The 26,849-nt window shown below is 34.3% G+C and overlaps 1 protein-coding gene across 1 annotated transcript; it reads right to left on the reverse strand.

The window, feature by feature from the left end:
- Window positions 1-15,605: 15,605 nt before the first annotated feature.
- Window positions 15,606-25,675, reverse strand: LOC124916688 (probable pectinesterase/pectinesterase inhibitor 51). The gene is made up of 3 exons (XM_047457439.1): window positions 25,509-25,675; window positions 16,914-17,937; window positions 15,606-16,442 (listed from the first exon to the last, which is right to left on the reverse strand). Exons 1-3 carry the CDS (start codon window positions 25,584-25,586, stop codon window positions 15,760-15,762), a joined length of 1,785 nt encoding a protein of 594 aa, XP_047313395.1. The 5' UTR covers window positions 25,587-25,675; the 3' UTR covers window positions 15,606-15,759.
- Between the last annotated feature and the right edge of the window lie 1,174 nt (window positions 25,676-26,849).

The raw sequence follows: 26,849 nt of genomic DNA on the forward strand, positions 1-26,849 counted from the left end.
AATGAAATGCGTCATCACTTTTCTAAATCCTTAAGTCCGGTCAAGACTTATGGAGCAAAAGTATCCCTCCAGACTGAGTTTCAAATATTGAGTGAGATTGTCGAAAAGAACATCCTTGGGAAAGAGACTACTCAATATTATTCAAAGAGAACCTTTGAATTGATGGTTTCCATCAATGAAGGAACTATTGTCAATTGGTCGAGGATCATCTTCAACAATCTAAAGAAGATGATCTTTTCGGACAAATTGATGATCGGATATGCTCCTCAGTTATGCGGTCTATTCTTTGACATCGACATCTTCCTTGGTCAAGGTGTTCCTCTCTATCCAACTCAACTCCTCACAAGGGACCGCCTGCATGCATATATCGACCGGTGGAGAAGGCTATGATCAGAAAAGAGTCAACTTTTGGATCTTCAAATCACTAGATTTTGGACTCAATATGTATTAACCTTTGTGAAAAATCCGATCATTTTTCTTTACGGTCATGATCTTTTCTCTTTTAATGATATATCGGTCTCTGTTGAACTTTTGCTTTAAAATAATCCTCTCATAATCTTCGGTCTTAATTAAAAATCGGTCACTTCTTAGGAGAAGAATCCGCTTCTCATAAATCGGTCGTTTTCAAATCTCGGTCAAAACTCAAAAATGTTAATAAATGAATATCTTGGCGTTTCAAATCTAGTCAATCAAACTTGACTAATTAGTTATGCTTGACCGGTCAGTTACATCACCTTTTCTTGAGATTTTCTGCCAAAAGTTTAGCACATTTTCAATGCTTAAAAGCACTATTTCTGGAAGTGTGAAAAGGTGTATCATAATGGACAGTTTCATGTATTCAATGTGATATTAAATGCACCTCAACCAAACCTCTATTTAACAAGCCACTTATCCAAAAAGCAAACCACAATAAACTCAAACATTTTCTTTCTCTCTCTCTCTCTCTCTCAAAGATTGAAGTATTTCTCCTTCTCAAAGTCTTCCTCTCAAAATGAGTCTATCCTTCGCTAGAACTTCCCTTATTGTGGATTTCGATTCTGTCCTGACCATCGATGATAATGAAGCTAGAGAACTTATCTTTGAACTTTTGGTGGAATCCAGTCTCTGCAAATTTATTGAAGGATCCCAGGTGATCCTTGAAGATGAGGTTGTGGAGTTCTTCTCAAATGCTGAAATTATTAACGGTGGAATAGTGACCCGGGTGAAGGGTCATCCAATCTCTATCTCCGAAGAACTATTCTCTTAGTTCTTCGAGCTGCCATTTGAAGGCTTCACCGACTTTCCTCAATCCATACACTGTTTCTATCAAGAAATGGCTTACTTTTTCTCTAACTCCAAGACTCTAGTGAAAACACACGGGGTCAAATCAAAACTGGTCGGTCATATCCAAATTTTGAACAACATCATCGAGAGGTCTATCCTAGCCAAGGAATGCACCCATGTCTATACCAGGAAGATCTTTGATATGATGACCGCAATCAGTTGCTGCCATTCAATCAATTGGTCATCCGTCATTTTCGAAAACCTGAAAAATATGATTTCTATTGGGAGGAAAAGTTATGCTCCTCAGATCAGCAGTTTCCTCATCTCTCTCAATCATAACTTTGGCCCGGGACACACCCTATCAGTCAAGCCAACATCCTAACCAAGGAAAAAGCCAAAAGGTGGATGAATATGGTAGATTCTATGAATTAAAATGATATTTTTCATGTATTCGTTTTTGGCTACTGAACAACCGTTATTTTGTTTCTCTACCGGTTGTTGCAGTTTTAAAATTGACCGATCTATGCTTGCATTTTTAACTTAGTTGTTTTTCTTCAAATGTTCTGCGTACTTAATTCATTTTGGCTACATTTAAAAACGCTACATTAATTACCACACATTAATTAACTGGCTTTATTATTTATACCGTCAAGTTTTACCGCCAAAAATTATCGCCAATAATTACTCTTTACCGCCCTTATGCATTTTAGAGAGAAAATTTGCGCCTTTTAGACGTGGGCCACACGGTTACGTGTGACGGTTCGGTGATTAAACCGTCATATTTATCCTATATAAAGGACACTTGCAAAATTTTCAATCACAACTTATCATTCCTCATATATTTCTCTATCATTATACTCTCTCTTTATAAGTCATATTCATCTTCAAACTTTAATCATGGGAAGGGATAATGATATTTTTAATCATATTGTCCAGGTTGATTTTGCCAAAATCAAGAATACTGGTTTGATTGAAGTTCAAAAGATTATGGAATCTATCAAAGAATCTGGGCTGGAGCATTATCTGGATGGACCAATGATCTGTTATCAGGATGTGGTTCGGGAGTTCTTTAATACCACAAAGATAAAGAAGATCATTCATGCGGAGGTGCACGATGTTAAGTTTGAAATTTCTTAAAAAGTATTCGCCGAAGCTCTTCAACTTCCGACGGAGGGGCGCGACTTCTCCACTGAATTATCAGAGGCTTCAATTCTCAACATCGAAATGATTCTTTCTAATATCGGTGAACCGGTGTAGTTTAATGGAAAGAAGAATTCCATGGGCTTGGAATATCGGATTCTGTGCGATATTATATCAAAGACGCTTCAGGCCAGAGGAGGTAATTTCGACAGCATCACTATGTCGAAATTCGATATGATGGCTGTCATTTTATCCGGTGACCGAATCAACTGGGGGAGTGTCTTATTCGAAATCATATGCAAAATGGTATCTCTTAAGACCAACCAGTTCTTAGGATACGCCATGCAGATCGGCAAAATTCTGCTCCATCTTAATATCCCCACCGGTCCAGGTATCATTCTCTCTAATAGTAAATTGTTAAATTCCAGAAATATAGAAAAATGCCTTGTTAGAGCTAGCAAAGTAAAACAACCTAAGGTTAAAGAACCAAAGGTTAAAGAAATAAAGGGTAAAGAGCCCAAGGGAAAAGCTACAAAGGGAAAAGAACCAATGCATGCGACACCAGCTGCTCAAGAAACCGATAGTGAAACAACCGAATCGGGTCCCAAGCTTCCCACTCCAGAAAACTGCGCGGCCACACCGATCAATCCTCAGACTCGTGTCGAGTCTACTGCCAGCGCGGCCATCCGATCCAAAACAAAAGGGACTTCTCTCCCCGAACAAATCGCCCACCTTGAGGTAAATGTTTCTATCTACTCTCCTTCTCCTGTTCTTAAGGATACAGTACTACCAGTTGAGCTTGTTGTTTTAGAAGACCAACCGATAGTATCGAATATTATCAATAATGTGGTGGCTGAGGTTGATCGGATGCCTGAAACCGATCAGACAAGTGTTGATGGTGCGACCGGTCGGACTGCTGAAACCGACCAGACAGGTTCTGAAAAAGAAAAAGATCGGCTAACCGATAAAGATCAAGAAAAGGCTGAGACCAGGGAGCCGACAAAATCTGATACCGTTAATCCGGAAATCAATGCTCCTAATATGTCTAATGAAGATCAATAAATGGTACAAACTAAAACCGGAAGTATTCCAAGTCCTCGTGAGGAGGAAGTCAATGACATTGTTAAAGATTTTGTTGAATCACCGGGCCTCCAAAGAAATGAGAAAGAGGCCGAAAATATTGTGACCGACATTATGAAAGAGGTTGACGAAAAGGCCTTAGAAACCTCCAATATTTTCTATGCATGGGCTAATGCAAGAATCGAGATAAGCTTCAAAGATGTTCTCCCTGATGTGACGGAGGAAAAGAAATGGTTGGCGCTCCTAACTATAGAAGAAGTGGCTTTCGGTTTGGCAAGAACAACCTCGGTCCACGAAGCTCTAACCAGATATGATGTGGCTGAAGCGAATGATAATTAGAGAGCATTATCACCGATTGTCGAAAAGAGGGAGGATGACCTAAACTTAAATGGAGATGCAAATAGAGTGGATGTTATTGTCTTTACATTGCTCAAAACTATAATGAAAGACTTCGATGAAATTATTCACAAGGATGAAGAAAAATCGGTTGAGGAAGAATATATTCAACAAGATGAAACACAAATCGAGAAATCCTGCTTTGAGGTCGGTCAATCTTCCAAACAGGCATGGACTCCATCAGTGGAACAATAAATGTTTGAAACCGGGGAACAACGCCAAGACGAGTTAGAAGACAAGCAATCTTCCAGTCAACCAAACTCTTCCATCGATATTTCGGAGAATTTAGAAGAAAAAGAAAAGGCAACATCAAATCCATCCCTTGCTAAATCGGCCAAAACTTCCTCGAGTAAGTCTTCTGACCGAAATAAGTCAAGAGAAACTAGAATTGACACACCGACCAGAATAGAAATGTCTTTTCACACCAACTCTCATGGAGCGCCTCCGGTGCAAAATCAGTCTGTTGGTTCATTGCTTCCAATATCTGAGGAACGGCTAAAAATTCTAATTAAGGAAATGATCCAGAAATCCATGGCCCTGTGGCAGGCATCCTTTGAGGCCCAAGGGACCGACGTTCTCAAAGAAAAAGCCTTATCTCACGATGTAAAACTGGCAAGAGTACAAGAGATATCCTTTCAAACTCTATCCTCGGTTCAAACTATATCATTACACCTCTACGACCTGGAAAAGAATCAAGGCGTCGCTGACGCCGAAAAACTGAGAATACATGAAGAGGCTGCCCGGCAGATCCAAGAGGGAGAAGATGCCAAAGATGAGGCAGATGAGCTAGCATTTGAGAAAGCGGCTAGAATTTTTCAAGAGAAAATTAACAAAGAGAAAGATGTTTCTCCTCCGATTGCCAAGAATATCTGAGCGGCTAAAAGAAAAAGAGCTCAAGAGTCTGAGGTAGCAAATGACGGATCGGAAAATGCCGAACCAGTTGAAAATCCTGCTGTAAGCAATGAAAATCCGATTTATGATGAAGAAGAGGAGGATGATCAACCGTTAACTCGTAGACCGAGAACACTGCCCCAATCGATCGATGTAGTATCGCTTCGAGCTATCCCTCATAGTGCCCGTTCAGACCGACGAATTCATAGAGGTGGTGTAAGTTCGGTCGATAATGCTTTCCAGAGCCAAAGAAATGCCGAGTTCCATGCTCCTATGCAATCGGTAAGAAATTCTGAGACTGGGGTTCCTAGACAACCAGCCTGCGGTTTTGTGCGCGACTTCTTCAACGAGTTGATAACAAACCAGATGAAGGGGACACTAATTTCTACATCTATACTTTTTCTTATATTACTATGATTTCCTTACAATTATCAAATTTGGGAACTTATAATATTTTGGGGACTTAATGATCCGTTTTTTATCTCAAAATGCTGGTTTTGATAATTTTTAATTAAAAATAACAAAAAGGGAGAAATTGCTATAGAAATTAATCTACAAATTTTTTCTCAAATCAAATTAAACTGGCCAACAATTACAGGTTTTGAATATTTAACCTAAATAATCAAAAGGGGAGAAATTGTTAGATAAATTAGATAGTTAATTAGTAAGTAATTAAATATCTAAAGAACTTAACCAAATTCACTATTTGTGCAGGAAACACAAGGATCAGTCATATTATTAAATTAACTTTATCACTCTGGACCGGTCGACCGATATCATAGAGGCGGCACAAACCAAAAGTCTCCAAACCATCTATTCCGTTATCTCTACAATAGAATCATGTTGAAGATCGGTTCGAACGAATTTACCACTCAGCTAAAGGATCGGTAAACCTATATTTCAAATATCAGTCTTCACTCTTCAGCAGTAAGACCGGTCAACCGATATTGAAACAACAAACCGGTAGGACGTCCGGTCGGTACAATACTTGGTGTAATCTTAAGGCTACCGTACAAACAAAATAACAGGTATTTTAACAGACCAAAAATCAAAGATATGGAATTGCTGGAAGTTTCCATTTTGGTGCAATCAGATTACTTTGGTAATAGGTAGAAGGGAGCCTTCAAATATGCAGATTGTGTTATTTCCATTTTGATACAAGTCTGATGATAGCCATTGGAAAGAAAAAGACTATCAAAAGTGATTAGGTACCTATATTGGTATAAGTCCAACAGTAGTCCCCAAGGAGCAGGTATTTGTCAAACCGCTTCAGATGATAAAATCAAGAAAAGACAAAATTGAACGGCTATATTGCTTCTTAGGAAGTGTCAACCGCATTTAATGTCATGCAATCCTTTATTGACCGACCAATCAGAATCAAGGATTACCATGTAGGTATCTATTGTATTAGAAATATGACTGTTGTCATATTCTCACTAGTTAAGAGAAGGAAGAAGATCAGTAGTAGACACGAACAACGAACACAAGAAACAACATATCAAGATATAGAATCGAAAAGCTTCAAAATGTTCTTGTTTACATTCTGTCTAAAATTGTTTAAGTGTATTACAATTCCATTCATTCTGTGTAAGAAGTGAGAGTTGTAAGTCAATAATGAGCAGTAAATAAGTCTCTGTTATTTGAGGTGTTGTAAAGTGTGCTGAATATTCTTAGTGAATATCCTTCTCAAGGTTTGAGAAGAAGGGGTGACGTAGAAATTTTATCTCCGAACATCCATAAATCTTGTGTTGTGTCTCTTATTTTCTCCATACCTTCTTATCGCTGTCCAAACCATGTGTGTGTGTTGCTTCAAGTTGAAACGAACTATTCCGCAATTGAACTCGGTTCAAGAGTTTGTGACAACTTGCGTAATATAGAGATCGATATTAACTTCTAACCGAGTTAATAATAATTGGCGTGTTGTGTAAGCGTTAGTCATAAAGAGACGTCCAGTCTCCTTTGGCGATCCCGATCTTAACAATAGGTTAGGTTACAAATTTCAAAATAATCATCCTTCAAACCCATGTTTTCCAAAAACGATGTTTGTTTTACTCAAACTCAGTTCAAGAGGGGCATTCTTCAAGTAGTAAATTTAATATACCCTATTTTACAAAAAAAAAATATTTTTATTTTTAATAATATTTTTGATTTTTAAATTCAAAATAACTCAAATAAAGAATTAAAACCAAATTAAGGGTTAATTATTGCGATAATTAAACCCTAATTAGGAAAATTATTCAAAAACCAAAAATATTTTGATGTTAAAATATTGTATCTATTTTACCCAAATTAAACCCAAGAAGGGGTTAAAATTATTTAATTATGATTTAATCATGAATTGTATGTCATTTATGATTTAAAAAACAATTAAATAAATACCCAAAAATAAAAATAATGAACATAATTTTTGTTATGTTGTTACAAATATTTTATGTGAAATATTTGGTGAAGAAAAACACAAGAAATGGATTAAAATTATATTTCAAATAATCCTTTTATAAAAAATAAATCTAATTAAGTTCATCATAAATTATGTTTAATTTTTAAAGTAGCATTCGTGGTCAACAGATGAGCACCCAGACAACATCTAACGTTCAGGAGCACGCCACACAGCCTGTTGTAACGGAACAAGCGTGCGCCCACTCACACTGAATCAATTAACGGGGCAGGCTAACTCCGTTAGCTGAGATCGCTGACCGCGGACGAAACGCCTAACGGCATCACGAAACGATGTTGTTTCAAGTCATCTTCTTCGCTGTTGCAGGCGCTCGCCAAAATTAGGACGCTCACTAGTGATTCTTCCATAAAGGCTAGCACGGTCATTTCTCCGCCTTAACCGATGATTCTTTCTCCTTTGTCCTCGCCTACAATAACCCTATGGCTAGGAAGGATACCTCGGTCTAGAAATAGGATGCCACGTTTTGGATAATATTTATGGATAGTCTTGTTGTAGATAAAATTGGACCTGAATTGACCTCCTCAACCAACATTAGGCTAGTATAAATAGTACCAAAGGGTTTCTCTACCAAATCATCAAACAATCACAACCTATTACACAATGAATCAAAGAATTGAAATTCTAGCCAAGAACAATTTTTGTAAAAACTTTCTACGACCACTAGAGTTCAGACCCAAGCTTCTAGAAAGCTTCCAACACATTTAAGAAGTGTTCTCTAGTTGTTAGTATGAATTCAGAACATTTGAAATTCAATTTGTGATTAAAATTTTGAAATTTTCAAAATTTTCAAGTTTGATTTGTTCCATGGATTAATTATGTGATTTCTTTGATTAGAATCATTCACTATATCATGTATAAACTTTATGTTGAAAGAAATCGGATCAAATCAACCTGAATCAAAGTTTTCGAAAAATCAGTTTGAAAAACTGAATTTTCAAAAAAATCGTGTTAGATAAAATTGACCGATTAATAAGAACTTAACAAAACAAACTTATTGTGCAGGACCGGTCAAAAACTCCAACTTGTCAAGAACTCCAACCGGTCAAGAACTCCAACCGGTCAAGAACTCCAACCTGTCAAGAACTCCAACCGGTCAAGAACTCCAACCGGTCAAGAACTCCAACAGGTAAAGAACTCCAACCTATCAAGAACTCCAACCTGTCAAGAACTCCAACCGGTCAAGAACTCCAACCGGTCAAGAACTCCAACCTGTCAAGAACTCCAACCTGTCAAGAAATCAAGCCGGCTAGGAGAAGCAATGACAAATCTAAAACCTGAAGCTATCCGGTTGAACTGAACAACCTGCAAACATAATTAGTTAAAGTGAAGAACGGTCAAGAATTTCAACCGGTCAAGAAATCAAGCCTGCCAGAAGAAGCAATGACATATCCAAAACCTGAAGCGGTCCGGTTGAATTGAACAACCGGCTAACCTGATAAGTTGGAATGAAGTACTCAATTAAAATCCAAAGAACAAATCCAACAAGAAGACTACTTAAAGAAAGAAGTCAAAGACATCAAATAAAGAGCAGTTTACAAATTGGTGCAAACAGACACTTTGGGTATATGCAGAAGATGACATCAAAGGATCAGACTATGACATTACTATTTTTGTACAAGTCTGATGATATGCTGCAGGCTACAGAAGATTGCCTGAAGAAACAGTTACCATTTTGGTACAAGTCAAAGGAGCAATCTCCTAGGTGCAGGCAACTGTCAAACCGACAGTTGCCATAATCAAGCAAAGACTAATTTAGTCGGTCTTCTCCTTGCCTCGGAAGCCTAAACCACATTTAATGCTATGCTGAATCTCTGAAGCTATCTGTTGAAGAAATGTGACCGTTGGCACATTTTCACATATAAAAGGAGAAGCTGCATAAGCTGAAAAAAAACAAGTTTTTTTTCAACAACAAGAAATCATAAGCAAGTTAACAAGTCACAAAGTGTTTATCTCTCTAAGATTCAAAGCTTGAGTGTGTTGGTGAAGTATATTACAATTTCTGTGAGAAATGTAAGAGTGATCATTGAGTAGTAAATAAGACTCGATCGTGTATTGTGTTTGTGTATTCCTTAGTGAATATCCTTCTCGCGGTTTCGAGAAGAAGGGGTGACGTAGGAATTTTATCTCTGAACATCCATAAAAACCTATGTCTTATTCTTTACTTTCTACCGGTTCTGCTTTCTAACCGACTCACACTGTTATAACCGAATTACATCATTCTAACTGATTCACTAAACCTCAAACCGACCTCCTAATCTCCAAACCGATATTCTCCAAAACCTATCTCTATTCATCCTGTGTGTGTGTTGCTTTAGTCTGAAACAAACCACTTCCGCACTTGAACTCGGTTCAAGGGTTTGTGACAGCCTGTGTAGTATTGAAACCCGGTGTTAATCTCTAACTGGATTAAACAGCAATCGTTGAGTGTTGTCAGAAAGTGTTAACCGGCCAGACCTCGGTCCCCCACCCCCGATCTAGATCCTAACAATTGGTATCAGAGTAGTTAGTTTCAATACTCAAGCAACCCAAAGCAAGCAAGCATGACTTTCGGCCAGAGGCCTCGAATGCTAGAAGGTGATAATTTTGCCAACTGGAAGATATGCATGCATCTGCACCTAATCACTATGGATGATGAGATGACATTCATTCTGTCTGAAGGACCGATCAAGATTGAGAAAGACAGAAAAGAATGGACAGCTGATAATAAAAGAAGAAACAATCTGGATAATCACTGCAAAAGTCACATCTTCAAATCTCTGGACAGAAACACTTTCAGTAAAGTCAGAGAATGCAAAACTGCAAAAGAAGTGTGGGAAAAGTTGATCCAACTGTTTGAAGGTAGTGACCAAATAAAGGAGAACCAGAAAGAGCAAAAGGCTCTAATGGCTGCTGAAAGCAAGGGAAAATGGGCTGATAGTGCTTGAGACGACTCATCATCCAGCGACAGTGATGATAAAGTTGAAACCTGCTTCACGGCTAAGAAAGAATCTGAGGTATTTGATCTCTCCTTTGATGATTTTACCCGAGATGATCTAATTGCTGCACTCAATGACATGGTCATTAAATACATAAAACTGTCAAAATCTCTTAATCAAACTATTTCAAAAAGAAAGTCTAATAGTTCAAGTTGTTCATCTCAAATCAAAGAGGTTGATGTTTCAATAAGTGAGATCTCATCTAAGAATGAGAAGCTTAAGGAAGAAATTACAAGATGTAATGATATAACTTCAAAGGATGAGATGATTTATATAAAGCCAACTTCAAGTTGGCTGAAACCTGAGAGAAGGACAGCCAATTTGTATGGCAAAGAAAAACTTGACCGAAAGTCAAGAGATGTTTACCGAAAATCATCCTTTAAAGTTAAATCATCAGCAGATAGATATACTATACATACACACAACAGGAAGTCCATCAAAATAATCAAAGTATGGATTCCTAAGGGACTAATAAGTCGCGGACCCAAAGAAAAATGGGGACCAGATTTTCTATTGTTTATGAATGTAGGTAAATCAAGACAAAAGCTTGAAAGAGACAACATTGCATCCGGACAGCCGGCTGCTGACAGACACATCACGTGAAGGGAACAAGCATGAAGTGGCTAACATCCTCACAAAACCACTTCTCGAGTCTAAGTTTTCTTCCCTTATAAATATTTTAGAATTGTTAGATTACAAAAATTTTCATACAGAATTCTTTTTCAAATAATGTTCTCCTTAAACCAAACCGTTTTTCCAAAAACCGGCCAAACAAACATAAGATTTTTAAAACCGGTCAAAAAAACATAAGATTTTTAAAACCGGCCAAACAAACATAAGATCTGTAAACCGGCCAAACAAACATAAGATTTTCAAACCGATCAAACAAACATAAGATTCTTAAACCGGCCTACTTCTTACTTCTTGTATGGTTTTGAATATTTTAAATAAAACAATCAAAAAGGGAGAAATTGTTAGATAAAATTGTCCGGTTAATAAAAACTTAACAAAACAAACTTATTGTGCAGGACCGGTCAAGAACTCCAACCGGTCAAGAACTCCAACCGGTCAAGAACTCCAACCTGTCAAGAACTCCAACCGGTCAAGAACTCCAACCTGTCAAGAACTCCAACCGGTCAAGAACTCCAACCTGTTAAGAACTCCAACCGGTCAAGAACTCCAACCGGTCAAGAACTCCAACCTGTCAAGAACTCCAACCTGTTAAGAACTCCAACCGGTCAAGAACTCCAACCAGTCAAGAACTCCAACCTATCAAAAACTTCAACCTGTCAAGAAATCAAGCCGCTAGGAGAAGCAATGACAAATCTAAAACCTGAAGCTATCCAGTTGAAGTGAACAACCTGCAAACATAATCAGTTAAAGTGAAGAACAATCAAGAATTTCAACCGGTCAAGAAATCAAGCCTTCTAGAAGAAGCAATGACAAATCCAAAACCTGAAGCGGTCCGGTTGAATTGAACAACCAGCTAACCTGATAAGTTGGAATGAAGTACTCAATCCAAATCCAAAGAACAAATCCAACGAGAAGACTACTTAAAGAAAGAAGTCAAAGACATCAAATAAAGAGTAGTTTACAAATTGGTGCAAACAGACACTTTGGGTATATGCAGAAGATGACATCAAAGGATTAGACTATGACATTACTATTTTTGTACAAGTCTGATGATATGCTGCAGGCTGTAGAAGATTGCCTGAAGAAACAGTTACCATTTTGGTACAAGTCAAAGGAGCAATCTCAAAGGTGCAGACAACTGTCCAACCAACAGTTGCCATAATCAAGCAAAGACTAATTCATCCGGTCTACTCCATGTCTCGGAAGCCTAAATCGCATTTAATGCTATGCTGAATCTCTAAAGCTATCCGTTGAAGAAATGTGACCGTTGGCACATTTTCACCTATAAAAGGAGAAGCTGCAGAAGCTGAAAAAAAACAAGTTTTTTTCAACAACAAGAAATCATAAGCAAGTTAACAAGTCACAAGGTGTTTATCTCTCTAAGATTCAAAGCTTGAGTGTGTTGGTGAAGTATATTACAATTTCTGTGAGAATTGTAAGAGTGATCATCGAGCAGTAAATAAGACTCGATCGTGTATTGTGTTTGTGTATTCCTTAGTGAATATCCTTCTTGCGGTTTCGAGAAGAAGGAGTGACGTAGGAGTTTTATCTCCGAAAATCAATAAAAACTTGTGTCTTATTCTTTACTTTCTGTCGGTTCTGCTTTCTAACCGACTCACACTGTTATAACCGAATTACATCATTTTAACCGATTCACTAAACCTCAAACCGACCTCCTAATCTCCAAACCGATATTCTCCAAAACCTATCTTTATTCATCTTGTGTGTGTGTTGCTTCAGTCTGAAACAAACCACTTCCGCACTTGAACTCGGTTCAAGGGTTTGTGACAGCCTGTGTAGTATTAAAACACGGTGTTAATCTCTAACTGGATTAAACACCAACTGTTGAGTGTTGTCAGAAAGTGTTAACCGGCCAGACCCCGGTCCCCCACCCTCGATCTAGATCCTAACAATCGTGTTCTTGAGTTTTAATCTTGTTTTTTTATTCAAATATGTGCTAAAAATGTTTGTAAACATGTTGTGATGATTTCCTAATGACTATAACATCATTTTGATCATGTTTGATCAAATTGTGTTTTTGAAATTTATGAGTTTTGATTTCATCTTCAAAAATCTTTGTAATGAAATAATGATGTTCTTTTTTTGGTTGTGTTCAAAATTCATCATTTCAAAACTAATTGAACAAAAATCAGATATTGAAATTGCCTATGTTGAAAGATACCAATTTTTGACCTAAATATGGATTTTAGAAATTGATCTTTATAAAGATCCAATAATCGTGATTTATGTTAGGGCTTTTGTTCAATAATATGAACTAACTTTAACTTACAGATCATGATTCCATAATCTATATCAAAACTTATGAGACTTACAATTTCCTCATACCAAATGAATAACACCCGGTCCTATGACCAAGTCTTATAGGACCGGGACCGAAGATCTTCGATCCCGATCGAGACCGAGGACCACTGTTCTTGAGGTAGGACCGAGGATAACGACCGATGTTCTTGAGCTAGGATCGAGGATGACGACTAGTGTTCTTGAGGAAGGACTGAGCCTTGGGATAAATACCCAAGACCTAGGAATAAGAAACCCGTTTGAGTTTTCTAACCTAGGATCGATCACTCCCTTTAGCCTAGGACCGGTTCTTTTAACCTAGGACCTAGTTTTATCCTAACCTAAGAGCAAGTACCTTTAACCCTAGGACCAAAAACTACCTAACCTTAGGACCGATGACCTAGACCGATGAACTTGACTTGGGACCGAGCCTCCCAAGCCTTGGACCGAGCCGTCCGAATTCGGGATCGAGCCTAACGAACCCAGGATTGAGCCCTTCGGTCTCTTGACCCATACTCCCAAGCCCTGGTCAAGACCACCCCTGTCTAGACCGAGCCCGACTGAGCCAAATCCCTAAAATTGAACTCACACCTTAGAACCCTGGTCCTAATGCCAGTTTTGTCCATTATTTAAAATTCAAAAATATTTTTGTAATTTTGGTACCCTAGACCATTTTCAAATAATCCCAAAAGGTCAAAAAATGATATTTAAATATTTTCAAGATATTCCTAAACTAATATTTTGACTAAGGCTCTATTTAGAATTTATTTTTAAATTCTAACACTTTTTTGATATTTTTTCAGGGTTTTTACTTAGTATTATATCAACTCAATCGCAAGTACTCTCTCAATCGCAGGTACGTTCTTCTAAATAATTTTGTACAATTATTTACATAATCTAAATATATCCTTATTTAGGAACCATGAACTACTAATTAAAGAAAATAAATTTTATAAATAAATTTTAAATATCTAGACTTTGTTTATTTTAAATTTAGAAACCGTCGTTTGACGGGCGCGGATGACATAGCGCGAAAGTCATTTCTCAGAGCGTAACCAAAATACGAACCCCTTACAGAAATTCTAGTATAAATACTTTTATACACCTATCATTTTAATGATTTTCATAAAATCATTTTGGCGACTCTAATTTTCAAATAAAATCTTTTAAATTAGTTATGTTTAATTAATTTAAACTGTGTTCTGGCCAAATTATTATTTGCCACCAGATTATTAAAATTTGAACATAAATTAATTATTTTTACATAATTAATTCCAAAGCTCCAATGTATTATTTTACAGTCTTTTAAAATAACGTTTTCTTTTAAAAGACGTTTGACATGTAAATCAAGGTTGAAACGCATTGAACCTCGAGCCATCCCGTGATGTATTTCACGTATTGCCACGTGTCCATGACACGTACTAAGCTACGGAGGGAGCGATTCATGGGGGTTACATATAAAAATATTTTTTAATTTTTAGTCGTATAAATTATATATGCATACACAAAATTATAAATATAAATCAACAATCTTCATTGGTCTAGTGGTTGAAGTGTTAATGCTACATAATTGAGACTATGGTTCAAATCCTATTAGACACAAATTTTAAACTATTAAAAAAATATTGGTTTATCAAAGTGACGAGATGATTGGATGCAAATGATATTGGTTAAAATTTGCGATGAAAAAAAGTCAATTGAGATGGATGATTAAATATAGTTTGTTGATTTGATCGAAGTGAAAGTAAGGTCACAAGATTATAAGTCAATTGAGGTGAATAAAAATATGAAATAAGATGATTGGTTAGTCGAAGTGAGTATGTCACGCGATGAGAGGTCGATTGGGGATTGGTGGGTCAAAGTGGGGATAAAAGAGATTGGTAATGTACCAAAGTGAAAGTTTAAAGTCACGGTATGAGAGGTCCGAATATGGTGGATAAATGTGAAATGAGATGGGTTTGTTAGTTGAAATGAAGATAAGTAAGTCGGGTTGTTTATTGTAAAATTATGTTAGCAGATGAATTGATTGACCAAAATAAAAATAAAGTTTCGAGATGAAAGGTCCATTGAGATTAGTGGGATACAAATATAGAATAAGAATGTTTTAGTTAATCGATATAAGTAAGGCCACGCTATGAGAGGTCGATTGGGGAATTGATGGGTTAAGGTGAGGGTAAAAGAAATTGGTAACGTTGGAGATTGTTAATTTGATCGAAATAAAATTGTGTAAGGTCACACAATATGAGAGGTTGATTAGGATGTGGATAAATGTTGAATGAGATAGTTAGTTATCCGAAGTGACAATAAAAAGTTAAGTTGTATATTATAAAATATGTGAGAAGATTGGTCACGAGATAAAAGGTCAGTTGGGGATTGGTGACCAAAGTAAAAAGTAAAAGAGATTAATAATGTTGGAGACGGTAGATTTAACCTAAGGTCATGTACGAGAGTTTATATTAATCTATATCAAATAGTAAAACAACCACAACTGCTTCATTTTCAAATAAAGTCATTCACAATAAAGAAGAATGATAACTTGCATCATCCATCCTTTTGTATAAGTACTCTGCCTGAGAAAATGTCTTTATCTTTTATTTATTTCAAATGAATTACATCTTCTAAAACTCAAGAAGTAGGTATCCATTCATTACCCTGTATAAAGTTAGCCACAGAATAATAGTCCAAATGAACATCCTCAACTTGACTACTCCACCCAACCCTTTGTCCCAATTCAGCACCCGCACCATAATTATTAGACTCCCCATAATAAAGCGTTTTCAACGCAAAATTCCCTGTCCAAGGTAACCATCCCTGAGGCGAAACCAAACCTTCCAAGCTACAATTCAGAAAAACTGTCCTCGAAAACTCTTTCCATGGCCTTCCCAAATAATTCTTATGAACTTGAGGCTTACTCTTAAATAAATCCATGTATTCTGGAGTTCCGTTTACTCTACAGTTTTGGAAAACGAACCCTGTTGATTGGGCGGGGTCTGTTCTTCCGTGAGCCGTTACCGCGTTTGTTTCGCCTTTCTCCGGTTTTAATTGACGGGGTGATACTTGAATGTCGCAGTCTTGGAAAATGGAAGCTGAGTTTCCGAAGATGAAATCTACGTTGCCTTCAATTCGACATGATTTGTAGAATTGTCTGAGGCCGTGTGCGTAGAGGGTGTCTTGGTGCCCGATGAATTCGCAGTTTTGGATTACTGATTTGTCACTGTCCGATCTGAATGCAACAGCTTGATGAGCGTCTGGACCGGCTGTATTTTTTATTGTGACGCCACTAGCGAGAAAACCGTCCCCAGAAACTCCTGTTTTAGAAAAAGAAGTGACCATAAATGTTTTTTTCAATTTATAAAGCTAATACAAGGCCTCTCGTTTGATGAAAGGGTTTTTGGGATAAAACCTAGTTTTTATCCCAAAACCCAAACATTTTATTAACCATCAAATTAAATAATTTTATCATTTAAATACCAAAATTACCCTCTAATTTTATCCTCTCTCTCACAACCCATCATTCTCTCACCTACACCATATCTTCTAAAGTCAAAAGGACAAATTAGTCTTCAAATTTTAAAAACCAGTTTTTTCCTACTTTTTATCAAACAAAATTTTTTTGGATAAAACTCAGACAAACCCAAAAATCCCCTCCTCAAACAAGTCCCAAGTGACAGTTCTAAACCACTCAAACTTGGGAATTTAGATGTTTTAATAAAAGTTAAATTCAGTTTTTTTTTAATAAAAGTTAAAATAATATTTCTAAATAAAACAAGTTTGCTTACCAAGAGTAGCAGTATTGTAAGTGGAAATCCCTGGCTGTCCAACATTCAATGATCCTGTAATGACAGTTTTGCCCATCCCATCCCCAAGAAACACGACATTGGTCTTCTCCAACGGAACCCTAACAGTCTCTTCAAAAATCCCAGCTTTGATCCCAATCACGAATCTCCGGTTTCCATACGTAGGCGCCGCGTCCACCGCATCCTGCACCGTTTGATAATCACACTTGCCATTACAGACGGTGACATCCGGCGTTAATCCATTCGGAAATCCACCTGTAAATCCCGAAGAGCTAGAACCGCCGTCAATCGGTTCCCAAAATCCATCCCGCTCGGTCTTTGGCGGCGACCACGATTCAGTACGATCGGAAAATATAGCGTAGGAAACGACCATACTAAGGGCATTACTGGTGTAGTGTTCCATTGTATCGATGAATGCCATAGAATCGCTAACCTGTTGAGTATCGTTAGCGTACTTGAGTGAATTCCAACAATCGTATTGAAAAAGTAAGGCAGCGCTCATCCAAGCACGGACGTCTTTGATTTTGCCACGAGGCAGAGCGTCAGTTGATAAGTAGATGCGGTGTTGTGAGTTATGGAGAAGCTCCAGGCAGTTCTTGGCGGCGGTGGAGCGGTTAAGGTTTTTTTGGGCGGCGGATGTGTCTAGGATTGATTGTACCATTGAGATTGCGGATTTGAGTTTATCTGAAGAGAGCTGCATTGCGGACTGGATGATCTCAACAGGAGATGGAGATGGAGGTAGATGAAGGGACGTGGCGGAGGAAGTGCAGAGATCGGGGAATCGTGTGGCTTTGCAGGCTTTAGCAAGGTTAGGGGGAATGGTATCCGATAAGTTGCCGATTGGAGGGGGAGTTTTGAACGGATAACGATGATGATGATCATGATCATGATGGTGCTGCTGGGTGGATGCGGACGGTGGGGACAAGAGAGAAAAAACAAGGATGAAAGAGAGTGGAGTGAGCAAGAAGAGAGACGCCATGAAAGGATTCTTTAAGAGGAACCGAATCTGCACCAATACAAATACATAACTCAAATTTACATATATATAATGGAGAATTTGAATAAAAATAAACAAACACTAAATAAAAATATTAAAAAAATAAAGTTTATATTTACCCAATCTCATCCGATATCACTGAAATTAAATATAATAATTAAGCTTGTTTGCTATAAAAAAAAAATACAATTATTTAAAAATAATTAAAACCTTTATTAAAAACAAAGTTTGATGAAAAAATATATATAATTTACTCAAACTTTATTAAAATATATATATATATACTTTTTTTTTTATCAACTTTTTACATAAAATATTTAATTCAATCCTACCTTTTATATTTACTTAATCAACGACAGTTTCATTTTTATTTAAAATTTTCAGTAAATAAATTGGAGTTCTTTTTTGTTTATTTGAATTTTAAAATAACTCAAAAATCAAACAAGCTCATAAATGGAGTTCTTTATATAAGATGTATATCATGTATTGAAGGATTATCATAATAAGAAGAAGAAACCACGCGGAAATTGGAGGGGCCCTTTCCACCCCCACCATTAATACTTGTACATGATGTCATTTTGTTACTTTATTTATAATTTATAATAATATTAAATACAAATAATATTTTATTTTTTTAATTTTTTTAAAATATTCATCTAAATTTTACTAAAATAACTCAAATTATTTATTTTCAAATAACCATGTATCAAACAAAATCCCTACCTGTTTTAATATGAAAGCTTATATAAAAGTAACTAAATTTAAAATAGATAGGATAATTAATTATATCTTACATAATTTAAAATGAAACGCAAAGAATGTTGATGGCTTTGATTTGTTTAAAAATAAATTAATTAATTAATAGAAGTGATGAAAAAGTTTGGTAGGTATATATAGAGCCCACTTTTTTAGCATGTAATTACAATAGACTAGTGGACAAGCTTCATATCACACTTTATATATATATATATATATATATATAATATGAAAATGAATTGTTATTTTATAATATGAAATAGGACAATTGATATCCACTTAAAAAAACATCCAATGAAACTACCTAACTACATTACAAGAATAAGAAAAATCTTAAAATTCAGCCTTCAAATATTTTTGGGACAATTTTATGTGTTGGTATTAAAACTAAAAAAAATGTTCATTTAAAATCGGTATATATGAAATTTAAAAGAACTCAAAGATTAAATCTAGGTAAAAAAAAATATATTATTAGGTTTCAAGTGAAAAAAATCTTACATAAGAAATCAATTATTTTAAGTTGACTACTAAGAATATTTCAATTTAAAGAGGATAGGCTAACATAAAAAAATAAATAAAAAAAAAATCTAAGAGAAAATAATTATAACAAAACAAAAATAAAAAATTAGATGTAAAAATAGATGAAATATATTCAATATTATACCATTATTTAGAGTAGAATCTGAAAATAAGTAAGAACAAAAAAAAATATACAAAAGCTAACATGCAAGAAATAGGACATTAATAGTGAAAAAATGATAACTCATATAAATGAAGATTGAAGCAAAAATACATTTAGTGTTAAAAAATAGACTTATTTTCTCCAATTTTTCATAAAGAAAAACAAAAGAATGTTAAATAATTACTATATAAAAAGAATTTGTTTCAAAACATAAGTGGTAAAATTTAAATTCTTCAAACCAAAACAAAATTGAAAAATAAATTTAAAGAAAGAAAACCCCCCAAAATAAAATCATTTTCACATTCAGTTTTAAATTAATTGAATTTGTACGGGATGATAGTTCACGTGCGAATTTTAACAACCAGTAGTCTTCTTCACGGGTGAAAGTTCATCTCTCTCTTATCTATTTTAATCACTTTATTAATAAAAGTATTTTTATAATATTACTTTTAAAGATAGCTAAAATAAAAATATTTTAATATTACTAAAAAAACCATAACTAAAATAAAATATAATAAAATATTAGGACAACTAATTGAAACCATTATACAAATAACTTATTTCAAATTACATTATGAAATCATACTTTATTTTTTTTATTTTATCATTATTATATTAAAATATTAAAATATTAAAATAGAGATGAAATAATTATAAAATTATTCCTTTAATAATTTTTTTTATTATTTTAATCCATTAAATTTAGTATTAATAATTTTAATTTTTTTTTATCATAATTATATTTAAATAACAAAAAAAATTATTTAATGACAAAAATATATTACACAATTTTAGAAATATTAATCTATTTAAATATAAGATATCAATACAATTAAAAAAAAAAACATAATTATAAAAATAAAATAAAACTTAAAAAAAACACATAAAAATTCAAAATAATTTATTATGATTATCACAACTAACTTGGAGTTCCTATTTTCATCCTATTTGACCATCCATTTCAGAGAGGTATATATTTTGTTTTTCACTCCATTTTCTTTTCACATTTTTTTTATGTCAATTGGCCATTGAGAACTGAAGATTCTTCTCCGGGTCTTTAAGTAATTAATAATGATTCATACTTAAAATTGACCCAAATTGATTATACAAGGATTTTGCTTGGTAACCATCCATGAATTCTATACTAAATAATACTAAATTAGAAAGAAATATGTTAACATAATTACTTAGAATGTCTTTGTAGAAACATTACATAGGTCTAGCGACCACAACACAACATGTCGTCGTTAAGATTAGTCCCAGAGAAAGAAACCCAAGTTTTTTTTTTTTTGGATAACACATTTTATTTTAAATTACTTTGAATTTGTAATAATATATATCAATATTATTAATGATCTTTCAATAATAGACAAAAACAATATATGATAAGAAATTTGGCTCAATAGTCTAGATTAGAGGATATTTGTCTATGTCCTCAAAATTAACTAAATTCATTTATCTACTAATATGAATGATTGTAAGTCCATGTCATCAAAATTAACTAAATCTATTTATCTACTCATATGAATGATTGTAAAGGTGAATGTTCATTATCTAACATAACTATGTGAATTTAGTTATTTTCTCCATCAATTAGACTATACTATATATATATAAATTCTAATCAACTAACAAGATATTACAACTATTTAAGCATATATATATATATATATATGTTCTTCGAGTTATTTTTTCTATGAATCCTTTGAAAGAGATAAAAATTCAGGTGTCACGATCAACAACTTCACCTTATTGACCAACATCAAAAGATTTTTAGACAACTAAATAACGTAATTGTATTCTCCAATTATTTCCAACAATATGATAACTCGAGATACGGAGGCTCGATCGATGATCATTAGTGATTAATCGAAATAGAGTTCTCGTCGATCGACGTACAAGTATCACAAGTATGAAACAAACATATGTTACATGAAATTATGAGATAAATTATAAATGCATAATATGATCATTGAAGGTATGTACCGGCCAATGTTGAAATTGTATGTTAGGAGCAAGCCTAATTTAAAGAGTTTATAAATTCCATGAAATTTCATGGCATGCAATTTTAACATATCTGGTGTAAGCTTTGCAGTAATATTTGAATGGTGCATTTAAATCTAGTTCATCTTTAATAATCATACTATTATGCATGTTGTCATGATCATGCAACATATGTTTACTCCATACTCTTGCAGGTCTAATGACTCTCCCACTTTTGTAAACTTATTTGTTGTACTCCAAAATATTTCTTCTTTGTACTTTTGGACTTTCTGAATTGCGAATTGTTTGCTCTTGTCACCGATATAACCATCAACTAGATAATATCCTATATTGTATCTTTTCCTTGCATGACATTGTTAATGGGAGGAGCTACCACATTTATCAAATTATTGAAAAGGTGGGATTTTGACACCTTAATGTTGTTTGAACTTGGCAAACCAAAGTATGCATGCCATATCCACAAGTCATAATACTTCTTAGCATCCCCAAAAATCCACATTGTTTTCCAGTTCAGAGAAGTATTATGGTATTTTAGTATACTCATTTGTTAAGCATTATGATAATTATCATTTGGTATAGGGACAACAATTATCATTTGGTATAGGGACAACCCAAGCCCCGCAATCCCATCCACTCTCTACATGAAGTAATTGGGTCCAGATATTTTGTTCCAATCGTTGTTCCATTTCTTGTTCCACACTTCAAAACGACAGTAAAAACTGCGTTTAATTCTTTAATCTCAAGCAGTCATCTCGTCACCGCCATTGGATCGGCTCCGTTAGTGTTCCTCGGAGGCCTATCCTGCTCCGGCGCCGCCAGTTGTTCTAGCTGACTCTGGTTTTGCGAGACATATAGTTTGTCAATCTTCTTTATAGTTAATCATTGTGGAGAGAGATTCTTTTTCTTCCTCATTTTTGAAGTGTGGGACTGGAAATGGGACAGCGATATGGAACAATAGATCCGACCATGATTTTGAACTGATTCCATAACTTACAAGAATAGACGATGTGCCATTCAAAAGCATCAGTTACACATTGACGTGCTGATCGGCATACGTTCAATCTCGATTGATCACTACATGACCATAAACTATGTGTTGCGGGTTATTAAATTGTTGGAAGTAACTAAAGAATTCTCTTTATGTGTTCCAGTAATATGAATATGACCTCCCCTATTCTTTAATCCATAGGAACGGAAGTAACTGAAGAATTCTCTTTATGTCTTACAGTAATATGAATTTGACCTCCTCTTTTCTTTAATTATTAGGAAGTCAATCAAAAAAGAGGATAAAAACTATTTGTTGTTGTTCAATAATTAAGGAGAAACTCGTTTTTCATGTCACCAAATTCTTCAACGGATTATCATCTTAACTTCGTAGGGTTAATGAATAATAAACTTCTTTACAAAATCCAAATCTGAGGGTCTTCAGATGATAATGATGACACATAGAAAGAATACACTAATGACCCTAGTGAAAATTCATTTTTAATGGGTTAGTAAATGATGAAAACAGATGAATGATTAAATAAGTGATATGTAGTCTCAAAAATTATTGAGATATCTTATTCAATTAGATATAAATATCATTTTTCTAATATTTTCTCTTTAAATATTTTTCAAATCATATGGTCTAATTGAACTAGAAGATATTCAAATTCACAAATTTATGTTAGAGATAGTGATAATTCACCTTCATAATAATTCATAAATAAATGAATTTAACTAATTTGATGTATACATCTATCCTCTAATCTAGACAGTTTAGCCAAATCTTTTAATCCAAAATGTTTTGTCTATAAATTGAAGGATCATTTATAGTATTGACATATATCATTCGAATTTGAAGTAAATTTATAATAAATAAGTTCCTCCAAATAACATGGTGTTGCTTTCTCAATTAAAGAGGATAAAATCCTAATGACTATCAAAACGTCTCTCAAGTAATAAATTATGGTCACGAGTGACAACTAGGTACAAAGAACAACTCATTACTCCACTAGAAGAAGCTCAAACACGTACTATGAAGGCTCTCCATTTTCGTTGTTCTGCCATAAACCAAATTGTTCAACATGTGTTAGGCAAGTTGAGCACTTGAGCTTAGTTGCCAAAGTGATAGTTTTGAGAAAGACAATGTGAGTAATTATACTAATATATTTGTCTCTAGTTTAGTATAATATTTTTTATAACTAATATAAATTGATGCATCATTACAATTGCATCAAGCGACAACCTTGTATATAAATAATTTGGAACAGTGTGGTGCAGTTGCATCAAGCGACAATCTTATATAAATAATTTGGGTCAACTTGGAGGATGGATCATGTTTGGGAATTACTTAAGTCCGAGGAAAAGTTTAAGCCATTCCAGGTTGTCTTACCTACTTCAACCAAACCATGAGAATATCAACTCGTTTAAATCTGATTACTTCCTTGACACCAAATCATTGACTCCTGAATCTCCAGGGTTGTTTGGGTTTACAATAAATCGGAATGAAAAAGTCCATCAGAAAGTTCTCATTGCAATTGGCATAAAAAAGTTTAAAAAAAAAAGCTAACGAAGAACACATTAATGATCTCTCAACAATGGCCAAATGTAGTGCATAAATGATGGTTGTGATGGAAAATTGCAATCCATGGACAACTCATAATGTTGACAAAGAAATGAATGATCTTCTAGCTCTTAAGGAAGAAAAATAAAATACTACCAAATGAACACATCTGAAGAATCGGTCTGTGACTATTTGATCAATGAATCAGAAAAGATTAGAAGATAAGAGGTACGAATGGAGTTGATCAGAAGAAACTCACGCCAAAACAGGGACGATGTCAAGCAAGACAAACTTGCCATGTTTGATTGATATGGTGAGTCAGTATAAGCTCTTACGAAATTCCTAATCCATTTGGACAGTTTAGAAGAACATCCTCATTCATGTCGACATTCCAAACTATTAGTGTTGTTAACAATGTAATGAAATTATTTTGTGTTTTTAATTTATGTGCACTCTTTTAAATTTGTTGGTAGTCTATCATTTATTATAATTGTATAATTTTTTTATTTTCATGTATCTCTCATGTTTAATAAGTGTGTAATGTTTTGTGTGATCCTTAATTTGTTCAAAACATTTTTTGTTGAATTAAATAAAATTATAATTAAAAAAATAAAATTAATGTAAAATACATAAAATTAATTTAAAAAATTAGCAGGAAATTAAATAAAAAAAGTAAAATCAGTAATAAAAATAATTAAAAAATCTTAACTTTCAGTAAAGCATGAAAAAGATCATACAAAAATCAGGGAGAACTCTATTATACTTGATTTATAGATATTAATATATATGGGTAGCAAATGGACTGAAGCAGTTGTGAGAAAACCATTGAAGATTTGACCGAAAAACTAATGATTGTTTGTGTGGGATTAGGTTTCTTGTAAATCCAAAAACTTGTTCATCCTTTGATTTACAATGGTCATTGGACAGATAAGGAAAGACCAATGAATTGTGAAGTATAAGTAACGACGCAATGTTTGAATTATTCAATAAACAATGTTCATGTCGCTGTTGTTCAAGGTCACTCACGAGCTCAAGAACAGGTACAAAACAATGCTTATATTTTATTAGATATAACTTTTGCGACCGCTCTATATATAGATTGTTGAATATTGGTTAATCTAATATATGAATTAAGTTAATCTGATAACAGTTACTGAATAACACTTAATTATTTAGATTCATCACAAATTAAGCTATAAATTTAATTTAATTCAGGTAAGCAATGAATGAATTAACTTTAACCTTGAAAGTTAATCAACTTAAGTCATCTTAGGGGGTTAAAAGTCTCTAATTACATTTCCAATACTAGTTTCACATTTGATCAGTTTAGCTTCCATACCTAGTCCTTCAAATTTAGATCTTACATTTATTTTTCAAATAGTTGACACATTCAACACTTAGTATTTATATACTTAACATGTTTTTTCTGTTATTGGTGAAACCTTCAGAAACCTATGCAGGTGTCAATTTAGTATTGTAGTTTGATCAAAGAGTCAACTGTGAAAGAGTAAAGATGGGATTATAGTAACTACTAAGAAAAAAGAAATAATTTCTCAAACTCCAGAAGATGATGAGGATGAGAATACTAACCTGTGAAGCCACCATGAATGATGATAACAAAGAAGTGCAACTATTATGAGAGATCCAGTGAGCTTTTCCTGATGTCATTTCTTCAATTACCTTGCAGACATCCTTCGTTTCCCATATGCATTGTGGAGAATTTGACCCTTAAAACTTGCTTAAAAACACTGGCTTTTGTCAAAAGAGCATTGACAGATATTGTCATACACCAAACAATAATGGAATGGAGTTTCTTATTTTCTAAGCATAAGAAAGGCTTGAGATGGCTGCAAGAACACAACTATTCTAGGTCAAATGTGCTATATTATTGAACAATTTTAGCATGTTAACATATTTACTGGTATTATAGACACATAAATGTACAATGTCAAACTAAATCAAGAAATATGAACTTTAAATTTCTTGATCTTGAAAACTAAGAGGCAGAAGATGTTTCAAAATTGTAATTAAGATTGTGTACTCGAATCATTGTACCTGTTTCGATCTGGAGGAGGTTTCAGTCGCCGCCTTCAGTGTACAGGTTCAGCGGCCAAGAGCAACGCCGGCGGATAATGCACCGGTAATGATGTTCTCTCCTCCCACTCCGTCTGTTTCACTTACCGGCACTCGCTCTCTCTCCCTAAATTTTAGGCGCAGCTTGGATTGGATGATGATGGCAATGGTCGAATGGATCCGCCCTTCCCTCCACTTCCAGAATTATTATTTTTTATATATTATTTAATCATTTCATTAAATAAATTTTATTAATTCATCTTTTTTTTATATAATAAAATCAATTGAATATGATTGCACAAGTTATAAATTATAAATACTTATAAACAAAATTAAAAAAATCTAAAACACCATAAATCATATTAAAATCCATGTCATCAACCAAAAAAAATGGATAAAGATACTTGAGTAAAATAAAAACATGTGACAACATAACGTGATAACATTAAATCTAACTTTTTAATTCCTCAATAGAATTCATAGATAAAAAATTATCTGTCATTGAAAAAAATATTGCAGTTTCGGAGATGGATGAAAAGAATGTGGTTGGAGATAAAGGTTAAACACAAAAAGGAACGCTGTCAAGAGCGTTAATCACCGCAAAATTCACCTCCATCAATGGCCAGAAAAAAAATCATATTGTCAAGGACAATTAGTGATCTAAGCATGAGTTCTTCACCGAATATGAAGAAGAAATATCAAATGACGTCGTCGGCATCTAACTTTAATGGTTCATCGATTATTTTTTAGATTTCAAAGAAGAAAATATTATTCTAAAGTAGGGAGACAGATAATAAATTAATTTATTATGAATTTGGTGATAGAAAATTACTCATAAAAATGAAAAAGCTAAATTTA

This window comes from Impatiens glandulifera, chromosome 9 (assembly GCF_907164915.1).
Source record: "Impatiens glandulifera chromosome 9, dImpGla2.1, whole genome shotgun sequence".
Lineage (NCBI taxonomy): Eukaryota > Viridiplantae > Streptophyta > Magnoliopsida > Ericales > Balsaminaceae > Impatiens > Impatiens glandulifera.

Excerpts from the sequence above, each read along its gene's own strand:
- LOC124916688 (XM_047457439.1), bottom strand. The coding sequence starts at position 25,586 with ATGACATCAGGAAAAGCTCACTGGATCTCTCATAATAGTTGCACTTCT. Across the intron at positions 17,938-25,508 it reads CATTCATGGTGGCTTCACAG|ATTCGGTTCCTCTTAAAGAA; the intron begins GTTAGTATTCTC and ends GTATTGGTGCAG. Across the intron at positions 16,443-16,913 it reads TTACAATACTGCTACTCTTG|GAGTTTCTGGGGACGGTTTT; the intron begins GTAAGCAAACTT and ends TTTCTAAAACAG.